The following is a 12,850-nucleotide window of genomic DNA, read 5'->3' as shown; positions in this document are numbered from 1 at the left end:
ATCCAGTCTCTCTGACTGACCCTCCCAGCCTGTGGTGGCTTTTGTTTTCATCAAGACACAGGACATGAGGCAGCTGTCACTAGTGCTGGCAGGACCTGAGCACAGCAGCTTTAGGTGCCACATCACAAAAATCTGCATTTTCATGGGACGTACTGAGGAAGGATCCACGTGGGACTCCTGTACATCTCCAAGCCCTGATGTAATAACCACATTAGCCTGTCAGCAGGCTGGATCATTGCCATGCTGAGAAATTATGAGTACAGTAATTACAGAAGTATGACATTGGTAACCAGAAGGGGAAGAATGGGAAAAATTGCAATTGCCCAATGTCACAAGTCCTTCTCATATATTAATAACTATTCATAACCTTGCATCTTTATTAGGGCTTTTACAGCATTTTTAACATTTTGTTTTATTTTAGGGATATCAGTCAAGCTTTCCAATGCATTTTATTTTTGAAAAGCCAAAGTGGTATGAGTCTTTCATATATTTTCAAAAGGAGTAGACTTATTTTAGAGATTTTTCAACTCGTTAGCATATTATTTTTCTTCTAATTGTAGAAATGCTCCAATTAAACATAATGATCATTTACTCAAGTGCCCACTAATTCTCTTCTACAAATAGCAATGCTCTATAGCATTGGGAAAAAAAATGAAATCAATGGCCACATCTCTTATGAGATAATTTTATCAGTCATTTAGAATGAACAGCTAAAATACAAAGCCATATACATAAGAAAAAAAAAAAGAGAGAAACCAGTAATCCCTCTTACTCCTTTTTTAAGGCATAGTTATAAATATGAGAATTCAGATGTGCAAACATTATGGTCGGCTTCTTCAATGGCATGCTCAAGCAGAGGGACAGGGAAAAGAAAATTGATGGCATGCACTAGAGCAGAATTGGAGGATAACCATTTTATAGCTGTGCAGCTCAGATGGCTAAAAGGTGACATCCACCACAGGGAAGCCAAGAGTAATCCCAGGGAGTGTTTAATCTCATTTAGCTGAATTAAATCACTGTGTTTGAAGCCTTACTGCAAGTTTACAAAGGCAAATAGTAAAGTTCAGAAATAATTCAGTGCTATGGGGGAAATTATCAATAAGAAATAGCTAAATTCCCAGTCCACGGCAGCAAGCAGCCACACGGCACCAAGCAGGAATTTGCTACTCTCATCCTCCAAAAGAGCAACCAGCACAGCTCAGCTCCTGCTGCTCGTGGAGCCCATTAGCAAATCACTGCCTGGCTGGAGCAAGGACAGAGGCAGGGAGGAAGGGATATTCCTGCCAGCCTGGATCCTCCCCAGCGACCTCCGGCTGCCGCGGCACATTAGCATCTCCTGCCCAGACCTCCTGGCAAGGCTGCAGGTGGAGCCCACACACCTGCACGGTTGGAAATATCCGTGAAAGCAGCATGGACAGGGCTGCACAATCACCTCCCCTTGCTGTGCAATGTCCCCACTGAGCTGATTTTGGGCACGCAGCTGAAGAGGCCCAGCTGCCATTGGCGCAGCGGGATCCGGGGAAGGCGCTCTCTGAACTCAGAGAGCGTGGTCACGCACTGCTGGCACGTCACCCTGCCTCAGCACCAGCTGGCAGCTGCTCTAACCTCCTCACCACGCCACAAAAAGCAGCGAGTGGGTTTTGTTCCCGTGGAAAGAGCGGGCCAAGCATCGACCTCCCAGGGCAGCGGGGCCTGGAGATGAGGTTGCAGCAAGGAGGTTTGAACGTCGAGGGCTTTTGCACACGTCAACACAGAAATAATTTAATCCCGAGATGGGAGAGGCAGAAAATGACCTCATCCTTCCCCTGTAACCTTGCTGCTCCCAGTGGTTTTAATATGATCCTCCAAGCTGAGCTGTGCTGCTGCAATCTGTCTAGAGGTTTGAGGGGGACAAAACACAGCTTTATGGGGGGAGGGGGCAGTCCTAGGTCTAAATGGGGCTTGGAAGCTCTATAGCATTTTAGTTACCAAATTTGTCTTCACAAGGGCAGAATTCAGACATAAAACATAGCAGTTAAACATATGAAATAATTTATGGAATACCTCGAATGTTGTTAAGTCAGAAGCCAACTGGGCAGGGCTTGGCCCTCATAGGGTTTAGTCAGGATACAGTTAAATCTTGGAGTGTGTTTTAAGAGCAATTCTGTAGAGTTCATTGCTACACTCTAGAAAAATTATCAGATCAAGGAGATTCACATTGTTTTGAGGAGTCTAGTGTAGCTTTCCTTGAGGGATGGAAGGATGATTCAGGACAGCCCGCTTAAAAAGGACAGCTGGAATCACATCAGAAATCTGGGATTTGCAGTGGACAATGACTCAAATGACAATTATTTCTGACACAGTTTAGAAACAAAGCAGTTTTCACATCTTTCTGTTGCAGGGTTCTGCCTCCCAGCAGAACAAGGAAACACCAAGGACAGCAGCCTCAATACTGTGCTGGCCACCCAATTTCTCCCTCTTCACCCTGGGCATTCTGAACACCCCAGACTGAGTTAATGTTCCAAATCCCTGCTGGCCTTTTTCTCCTTAAACTGTAGCAATAACCAAGTCCCACATAATGAAGGTCACTTAGGAAAACTCACATGCACCTCTATTCCAGCCTCAACTTGGATGTAACTCGGACCCAAAATAATGAAATTCACCACATGAAAGCATCACACAGACTCCTGAAAATAATCATGCTCCTATAAACACAAGCAGTTACCACTAATTTACAAGTGTATTTATTTTCTAATATTATATTATTTCTACAAGGAGAGTATTTCTATATACAGATGAGATAGAGTAAAGTTGGATTATAAATAGGGGAAATACTTCATCTTGATGGAGAGGGTAAGAACAGCTAGCTGAATCTAGAAGTTGGAGCTTTACTGTGAACAGAGAGCTGTGCTTCTCTTTCCTACCTTTTTAAGATCATTATAGATTAATTGGTAAACATTGAGCTATATATGTTGCTCATTGGAACCTCTGTTGTCTCTTAACACAGATTAATTAGTGTTAGTGTCATGACCTAGAATAGTCTGGAAGCCAAGTCCCTGAGATGCACTTTCACAAGATGCAGTAATGCTGTCTCAGGAGACACCAGGTATCGTAACTTATTGTGCTGTTAAAATATGTGCAGTCAATACGTCTGCAGCTTTAAAATTTTACAATATACTAATAAGATAGACATAAAACCTTATTGGCATCACTCCCATCAGTATTAATGATCCTAACATAGCAGGTGTTATCAGTCCTAACAAGACATGTTATTTGCTCTTTCATGCTTAGATGCTCCCCTCTCTTGACTCACAGAAGCTGAGGAAGCTCTGTTTTAATGATTTGATGATGCTACAGGCAGAGTCACTTTGGGGACAGCTCTGCCCAACTTCCTTCATGCTGAACCAGGCAACATCCCTCATCTCCTGTGATTTCTGGAGCAAGGCAGAGGCAGGAGTCCTGCAGACCAGGCACATTCCAGAGTCATTTGTAGTACAAGATATTTACCAGAGTGGACAAGTTACAGTTATATTTGCAGACTGCAGCTTTTTCCTCCCTTTATTTTAGGAAAATATCTGTTTAAGTCTGAAATTTTACTTTATTGAGCCTTTTCCTTGATCTGGGAGGAAAAAAAAATCACTATAAACAAGGGGGGGAAAACACACCACAGTATTGAACTGGCTAGAGAGCAATATAATTTTTTTTTTAAATCAATTGAGATTAATTAATTCTATAGCAAATATTTTTTCTTTCACCAAGGAGAAGTGTGATCTGTCCACCTAAGACTGCAGGTGTAATGAGTTAATGGCTGCACAAGAAATGTCCAACTGGGGCTGCTCTGGGCCATGCCAACACTGTCCTGGGTAGCATTTACTGGAGACAGGTAAGTCATGAGCTGTCAGCACCTGAAGTGCCACCTGGTCCTGTGAGCAGCTCTCTGCTGGGGCATACTGGTGCTATTTATCCATGTCATATGAATGACCCTTCAGTAGGAAAGAAACCCCACACCCCAGAGATGTCCATCTTTCTTCATCGACCAGAAATGATTTTGGGATGAAAAAACTCCTGATTTGGATCATTCATTCAGTGTATCAAATGTCAGGAAAGGCAATTAATGGCTCTGTACCTCGGTTTCTTTATTTGCAGCACAAAGTGCTCTGAGGTACCCCATGGAGAAGGAGTTATTTTCAAACCATGATGCAGCACTGCCAAATGCTGCTGCTGGTTATGTCTCATGAAAAGTGGATGGTTGGATGCACATTCTGCATCCTATTGCAGGGGAAATGCAGTATTGAAATACTTCTTACTGCTAAAAGAATACTCTCTCACTGGAGAATTCTCATTGAAGTATTAAAATCTACTTCTGTGGACTTCCCAAAGACATCTAATCTTTGAATCTCTGGAGGGTGGCAGTTTTAGAAGAGATGTCATTATAGCTGCTAATTGTGGGATGAATTATGCAAGAATTTATTATTGATTCAAGGATAGCCTGCTCAGACATGCAATCAAAGCCAAGGCAGAGCAGAGGGGAAAAGATGAGGTTTCTATAATTACTAACTAAGCTGATTCACAACCCAAGAAAAACCCAAGGCAAAAGAAGTAATTTGCAAAGTGGAGCATTTTCCATAGCAAATCACCTTTTCCACACCCATAACCAACCTCTAGTACCAGAGCAGAGCCCACTGTTGCCTGAATCCATTCTCAACCCAGAAATATATCTCTACACCCCAGTCATCCACAGGGTCAAAAGCAGGACCCCCTTTGACTCTGGACCCCCAACCCAACTCAGCCTATCCACGTGGGTCTGTGCCCAAGGTGAAGAGACCCAAGGAGTCCTGGTTACAAGCCAGAGCTGTAGAAATGCCCTAAAAATAACAACTGGGGTAAGGCTGTGTACCACAGAGAGCCACATTTTAGAAGGGAAAATTTACTGACAGCTTGGCACTGCACTGAAGTTTGGCAAGGTCTGTTCAAGGAGTTGAGAGATTGAGGAAAGAGGTTTAAATAGAGAATTCAGAGGGTACTGAAACTAAAAGCATACAGAGCCCAAACAATGACACAGGGGTTACGGACACTCATCCATTTATTTTTGAAAGAGAAATTAGAAAGAGGTTGTTTAAAAAGCCAGGAAGGCCAGAGGTAAGCAAGAGGAAGTAAAATGAGCTTGCACAGCAAGTCAGTCACTGATAAATATAAAACAAACCATGCGGAGGTTTAATAGCATGTTTAACATTTTGAGTAATGGACATAAAATTTGCTTTTCTCAACTTGACCTTTGTTAACAACCTTAGGCACTGCAGGGCTCTTATCCTGCAGCATTCCCTTTACTAAACTCATCATGTCTCTGAGTGCTAGAGACCATTTCCTAATGCAATCAGAAGAGAGATCAGTAGTAATGACAATAATTATATAAATATGTATATAATGCCTATGTATCTATGCATTCTCACGCACATGTGCACACATGCTACTTATAACAACTCTCCAGCAGAAATGTTACAGTGACATTTAGGTAGAAAAACATCCAGCAGAGATCTTATACAAAAACCATCTCTGATGCTGCTGCACAGAAAATGGCAACAGAACTATCAGAGAGAAAAAGAAAAATAAAATCAGTAAAGCTAAGCAACTCTCTGATACCCCACTAAAAGGGCTTATTTTAATTGCAGCAGTGCACTGGCATGTTTCTAGAGTCAGCCACGTGTTCTAAATAATCTTCTTTAAAATATAATAAATATGCAGAACTTTCAGAAGTAGGTCAGTGGCTCAACATGTAGCAAATAGCTCGGATAAATACCAGTCATTACCCTGTGGTCTGCAGTCAGTAGGAGACCTGACACACTCTGCAGCAAGTGGAATGGCGATTCACTGCATTAGAGGAACATTCCCCAGGTGACACCACAGCTGAGTCTGGGCACAGCTACAGCAGAGAAATCAAACTCTCCCTTATCATCTTTTAAGTTGTCTCACAATCAAGCAAGGGCAAAAGCAGGAGGATGTGAGAATTCAAGACATAGGTTTAATGAACCAAATGAAATCTGCTACTCAGGATAAGCCCCTAACACAAGTGCCAGCTCTGCCGGAAAGGTGACTTCAAAATCCTGCCTTGAGCATTGGTCCAGATGTGCTAAAGCCCATCATGAGAGGAATGTCTCCATGCAAGCCCCAGATGAGCCTTTTGCAAAGTTCCCTGGGACCTGTAAAAGCCAAGCACCGGCTCACACAAAATCCTCCTGTGGATTTGGAGCCCTGAATCCGTGCGGTGCAGCTCCCCTTGCCCACCCCCCTTCCCCAAATGGATTTCAGCAAGCACTTACCATCAGCAAGCTCAGAGCAGATTCGGGAGCACGCTGCACAGCCATCTCCTCTCTTGCTACATACAAATCCTCCCCACGACTTGGTCAGCCCTCGGCCCTCCGTCACAGCAAAGCATCCACAGAGCCCACAGCTAACTGCAGGGAGAGAAACCCCAAATCAGGGTCGGAGAGCATTTGCAAGAGGAGGAGAGGATGGATGAGGGGGTGGGGAGGAGAGGAGGGAAGGAAATAACCTTCACAGCCAGGGAAAGAAGCTTAAGCTAGGCCAAATTTTACACTAGAGAGAAGAGGAAAATGAAACAGCCGGCTGGAGAAACAAGATATCGGGAACTGCAGGATATTTAAAGCTCAGGCGCACGCCACCACAGAAAGCAGCAGCAACACAGGACATGTATCAAACACCTACATGACAGGTTAGGTCCGAGACATCCTCCCCCTGCCCCAGCTCACGGACTGTAATTAATTGTTCTTAATTGTCATGGTCCTTACTCCACCTAAATAAATCCTAGGTAGCACAGAAGGTAGCACAGAAGTGCCGTGCCCCTGACTCTGCATCTTCCTCCCTGCCCTGGTGATGCTAGCGCAGAAACAACGTCAAACATCGCCACGTACCGCTCCCAACAGGGTCAAACCTCTTCTCTCTTCTCGCCAAGCCCTGCTTCGCCTGCTCGGGCGAGCAGACGCCTGCATAACACAGACATGAGCAATGAGAGCAGCCAGAGCCAGGAAGCACCCGGTGCTCACTTGAGAGTAACAATTACCTTTCTCCTATTCGAGCGAGAGCTGGGTTACTCACTGACCCTTTTCACCTTATACCCCCAACAAAGAAAGTCTCTTCCTCCTCCTCCTCCCCTCCAAATGGACTCAGCTCCCCACGGAGCTAACACACTTCCCAGAAACATGTAATTACACAGGCTGTTGTGTTAGCGCTCTGATCACGCTGCCTGTACCGCATGGAAACGGCAGCCAGGCAGCCCCCCCTTCCCTTGCCTGCCTTCCCATCCCTTCCCTGCTTCCCTTCCCTTGCCTGCCTTCCCATCCCTTCCCTTCCCTGCTTCCCTTCCCTTCCCTGCTTCCCATCCCTTCCCTCCCTTCCTTTCCCTGCTTCCCATCCCTTCCCTTCCCATCCCTTCCCTTCCCATCCCTTCCCTTCCCTCCCTTCCCTGCTTCCCATCCCTTCCCTTCCCTTCCCTGCTTCCCATCCCTTCCCTTCCCTTCCCTTCCCAAGGAGAGTCGCGCTGCAAACCCCGCCGAGCTCCCGGGGCTCGGGGCAGACGCTAATCGAGAGAATGTGCCCGCTTAAGGCTCAGCAACAAATTAGCCCTGAAAATAAGCCCCTTGTTTAAATGTTAGGTGTAAATGGAAGGTGGCTCTTGAAAGCCTTAAAAAATAAGCAGAGCATCGTCGGTAGGAAGGCCAGTTCTCTAAAGCAGGTGTGCCCTGACAGACCTGTCAGATCCCTGTTTTTGGGGGCTCAGAAGCCTCCTGGATTTCAGTGTGTCAACACTCATATCACCCCCCTGAAAAAAAGCAGAATTTTGGCTTCAATTCCTAAAGTGTTAGCCTCCATCTAATGACAATGTCTGTTCATATTCCAACTCCCACGTGCACACTCTCCTCCCTCCCCCCATGATTTTAGAACCCAATTAAAAGTCGCAGACAAATTCAGCCGGAGTTGAATTCTCTGACACATGTCATTTCTGCATCTTTTATAGAAATTGGCACCAGGATAGAAAAGAGAATCAAATTATTTTCTCCATGAAGGCAGCAGAAATCCTTCCTTGCGTTCTGGAAGTCACATCTGGCAGGTCAGCTCTGGCATGTACAGCTCTGGAGTACTTGTTTGCCCAAACTCTTGATCACCTTTCTCTGTGTTTTAACAAAGGGAACACAGTGACCTGGGGGATTGCAGACATAGTCAGGAAAGTCATCCAAGACATCTGTGGCATAGACATACCTCCGCTTTCTTATGGGGTATGTGACAGATAGGGAAACTTGGCTTGTTTCATTTAAATCCCAATATCAGTGAAATCCCCTCCTCTCCCCACAAGCTGTGTCACCAAACCTGGGTGGTGATGGCAAGGGCTTCCCCCTCCCAGCACCACCTGGTTTTCCACCAAGAGGTGTGGGAGGGGGAAGCCACTCATGCACAAAGGGGTCACCTCTCAAGAGGTAGCCTCAACTCACTCATGGACACAGAAGGAGGCATTTTCTGGCATCCTCTCTCCTTGGTTTTGGGTCATAGACATCACCACCCCCCAGGGAAGTCCCTTATCTTATACCTGGACGTGGAATTTACTGATTTCTTTTTGAGACCTGACCTTTTTCCCTGCAGTGAATGCAGCTCCTGTGATCACACATGTGCCAGCAGCTATGCTTGTCACCACTCCCTGTGTGCAAATCATCTCCTCTGGGAGAGAACAGGGGACCAGCTTCCTTAAATCCACAAAGGTACCCAAGCATCAGGGAGCTCTGTCCTTCAGCCAGTTGTTTCAATCCACCAAAGACAGTTTCAAGGCATTTTTTAATCACGGGGCCCATCGTGGCTGTCTGCAGAGGGTCACTCTTTCCTCACAACCATCTAAAACTATGAGCTGTCACACAATGTGATCTGCTCCCATTCTCCTAAGGGATTTGTCTTCACCCCTGAAGACAAACAGCTTGTTGGCTGTTGCAAGGAGTGGAGAAACAGGCTACTTAAATGTCTCTTGAAAGGGGAAAATATGCATAATAACAGAATAAGGTAAATTTTAAAATATATCTCAAAATGTCTCAAGGCATCAAATTATAAAATATGTAACTAAATCTATTTCAACAGCAGCATGACAAATATCCCAAGGCTATTGCATTTTCCCCCTACACTAACCCAATCTGAAGTTCTGTAAGGAGGGGACTGTGGAAATGACGTGTTCAGTAGCTCTTGAGTTCGACAAGCAAGACTTCTCCTTTGGCAAGAGATTTTAAGGAAACAGCCTATTCCTACATTTTTGCACTCAACTAAGATGTAGAATCTGGAAGTGTGGAGGGTTCTTCTGTCTCTAGCTCCTGAATTCACTCCACAGTTGAGCAGGGTAAAATTTGTCAAACACCAGGAGCTAGTTATGATTTGTGGTGTCCTTGAGAAAATTCTAGGTTTTTCCTGAGCTCTGCAAGCCTCAGAGTATTGATCATCTGTAGGGAGCCATCTGCATACAACTATATGATCTATGGCTTCAAGGTATATTTGCAAACTTACCTATGGCTCAGCCATTTTCTACTATTTACGTGAATAAATTTTGCAGCACAAGAGAAAAAACATAGATTATTATTCACTGCAGGTTGTCAAGAGACAAGAAGAAAAAGATTTTAAAGGAACTTGTTGGATAGACAGGTAAAACTACAGACTTGTGCTTTTATTTCAAGGCCCAAAGCTATGACATGGAGGCTGCACCTTGAGTTCTGTGCTCAGTTCTGGGTCCCTCTTTTCAGGAGGGACATTGAGGTGCTGGAGGGGATTCAGAGAAGGGCAATGGAGCTGGAGAAGGGTTTGGAGCATGAGTCCTGTGAGGAGCAGCTGAGGGATCTGGGGGTGTTTATCCTGGAGAAAAGGAGGCTCAGGCTGACCTTCTCACTCTCTACAACTCCCTGACAGGAGGGTGGAGCCAGGTGGGGACTGGGCTCTGCTCCTGGCTAACCAGCAACAGGATGAGAGGACATGGCCTCAAGGTGTACCAGGAGAGGTTTATATGGAACATGAGGAAGAATTTCTTCACAGGAAGAGTGATTAGAAATGGGAAGAGGCTGCCCAGGGAGGTGGTGGAGTCACCATGCCTGGAGGTGTTTAAGGAAACCTGGACGTGGCACTGAGTGCCATGGTCTGGTTGACAGGGTGGTGTTTGGACATAGGTTTGACTTGATGATCTCAGAGGTCTTTTCCAAACTCATGAATTTCTGCTCCATGATTCTGAGACCTTAGCAAAAGAATTGATTGGATGTCTTCTTTTTGTCCCCCTGTATTTGAAGATAAATAGCTCCTACAATTGGTCACCAAAGTAACTGCTTACAATCACTCAAAGAAAAAATATTACAGCAAGCTGTGGATTAATAGGAAAATTGGTACCAGTAAGAAGACACAAAGCATTTGCATACTGGTTTATATATAGACACGTCCTCCAATTCCAGTGTTACCACTGGTAGAACTTTGAGAGGGATAAATAAGCACATATATGCAATATCATGGTGGGTCACCTTTGCTAGAGCTGATGGCTGCTGGGCACATAATTTGAGGTTCTGGTAATGCAATGTGGTAGGGAAGCTCTCTGCTAGAAGCACATTATGCTGCCTGTTCATGGATATCCAGAAACTGATAGGCACCTGCTGTCCTCAACAGGAGACTGAGAAGAAGGTGTTACTAAAGGTATGAATAAAGGCAAGAGAGACTTCAGAGTTAATTGTAAAAATTGATTCCATCTGGTACAGAGCTTATATTCCTTATTATTTCCTGGGTTTTTGTCTTCAACGAGAAAATAGGAGCTCTATTTTTCAGTGAAATTATATTTCTCAAGTACTACTACCATGTATGTTTAACCACTCAAAGTCAAAGTTGTCCCTGCAGTCAGCTGTGACATTTGTGAGAGAACAAAATCCTGTTATGAATTTTGATTTGCCTTCTTGCATCACAGATGTGTGTTTGAGTGAAATGTTGTCTAGTTATATGACAAGTGCCAGGAGGCCACTTATTTCAGAGGAGGCATATAAAGAGAAAATTATTTTATCAAGAGGAGTTAAAGCCCTTGCCTCAATTTATAAGGAGTTAATAAAGCGAGTCTTGCCACTGTTTTGACATGAAAATATACATTAAGGTTGAGGATACTACCACAAGCAATGACATGACCAGAATCACACCCATGTACGAGACGATTACAAATCCAAGAAACCTATGGAGAGCCCAACAAGCTGGACCTTGAGATATATCAAAGTTCATGCCATGCTTGTAAATATTTAACATTAAATTTAAAGAACTATGAGCTTTCAGTGGTGTGGAAAGAATATATGGTGTAAGAATAAGAAAAGCTCTCTGAGTCTATTTAATTTCCTTTACCATTCATATACTCCTCATACATCTAAACTATTTTCTGGAAATTCAGTGATTATTGTCAAATATGTGTTAGTCACAGAAATCAAATTTGCATGATGAATGGCCATGGCAGAAGTGCTTCTGCTTTAATCCACAAAAGAGGAACCACTTCATACAACAATCTGCAAGAAAGTAACCACCCTGGAAGTCTAAGATGCTTAACCAAGCTGTAGAAAATTACACAATATAATATAATATATAATTCAAATAGACAAATGTGAGGACCTACATTCTGTTTGTAACATATTCCCCAAAGAAGAGAAAAGCCTGATGCCAACAAGTAAATTATTCATTGTGAATTATTCACTCAGATTCAAAAAGGATTTGGAAAGAACTTACTGAATTTGCTTTTCTCCTCACCTTCCTATGCTCCCTTCCATCAACCCAATTGCTCTAAAAGTCACTTGCCATGCCCCACAAACAGATCTCAGCAGGGCTGGACTGTTCCTTCTGAAAACTCTCTCAGAAGCTTTTGATAATTATAAATGCAATGATAAGGATGACTCTCCAGGCTTCCAAAGAAAGAACATATAGGAAGAGAAATGTCATTCCTGGAGCCAGCAGACTGCCAGATGAAGCCACCATGTGCAGATGGTGGGGAAGGTCTCTGGTCAGCCTCCTCTTCCACTGCCATTCTCTGTTTAGGGTGAACTTAGTGAAGGGTTTCAAGTGTTTGAGAAAATACTTTCTTTTTTCTCTCAATGACAAGGTATTACAGAAAATATTATTAGAAATCTACCCAGGTTAAATGGACACCTAGAATATGACACTGGCTAGGAGAAGGATTGATTTCAAACTCCTCTCTAATTTGCTGATTGGCACACTTCCCTTGCCTTGCTTTTTTTGGCAACTGTTCACTAAGAAAAAAGTGCTGCTCATGAGTGATATAGACCAGAGGCTCTGGCTGCATCCAAGTGCTGAAAGCTTCCCTGATTGAACCTCTCTGAATCATTTGTCTGTAGAGCTGTGCAGGCAACCCACAGGCTGCTCATTGCTGAGCAGTCTCACTCTCCAGATGACTTATGTCTGAGCACTAATTAGCTTTGACAGACACTGCTTTGGAATAAGAATAGTCCTGGAAATATCATCTATTGTATGGACAAGAGTGAGATTGCACAAAACTTTCCTGATGTACCACCATAGCTAGAGACAGAGATATTTCTTGGACCCTCTGAAGACAATTCTTCATGATGGTGACTATCACTGGAGTACAAAAATCCTTGCAAAAAAATTGCACTCCCCTTCCACAAGAGTGAGGGTGATACCTGGCAAAACAAGAATACTAGACCAGAGTCCCCTTGCAGAAGCTGCCTGCGCTGGGAAGAGAATTGAGGTTTCTTGTCACCTCTATGCTAAGCACGAGGCAATGCCCAGCCTTTCAAGAAAATGTCCACTTTCAAGAAACCTCAAAAGGCCAGAAAAAGTAGGTAAGTATGAG

At 44.0% G+C, this 12,850-nt stretch overlaps 1 protein-coding gene across 5 annotated transcripts in view; it reads right to left on the bottom strand.

Annotated features, from left to right (window-relative positions):
* Positions 1 to 7,401, bottom strand: part of FRMD4A (FERM domain containing 4A) — a 356,772-nt gene extending 349,371 nt beyond the window's left edge. The window contains exons 1-3 of one of the 5 annotated variants that reach the window (XM_077783672.1): positions 7,058 to 7,118; positions 6,909 to 6,980; positions 6,297 to 6,431 (exon numbers count right to left, since the gene is read on the bottom strand). In XM_077783672.1, the coding sequence (XP_077639798.1) occupies positions 6,297 to 6,341 (45 nt within the window). In that variant the 5' untranslated portion in view covers positions 6,342 to 6,431; positions 6,909 to 6,980; positions 7,058 to 7,118. The other 4 variants (XM_021531010.2, XM_021531005.2, XM_021531007.3 and 1 more) reach the window with 4 other exon arrangements.
* Positions 7,402 to 12,850: the final 5,449 nt, after the last annotated feature.

Source organism: Lonchura striata, chromosome 5 (genome assembly GCF_046129695.1).
Source record: "Lonchura striata isolate bLonStr1 chromosome 5, bLonStr1.mat, whole genome shotgun sequence".
Lineage (NCBI taxonomy): Eukaryota > Metazoa > Chordata > Aves > Passeriformes > Estrildidae > Lonchura > Lonchura striata.
Note: the sequence above shows the minus strand (reverse complement) of the source record. Positions and strands in the feature narration are given on the sequence as shown.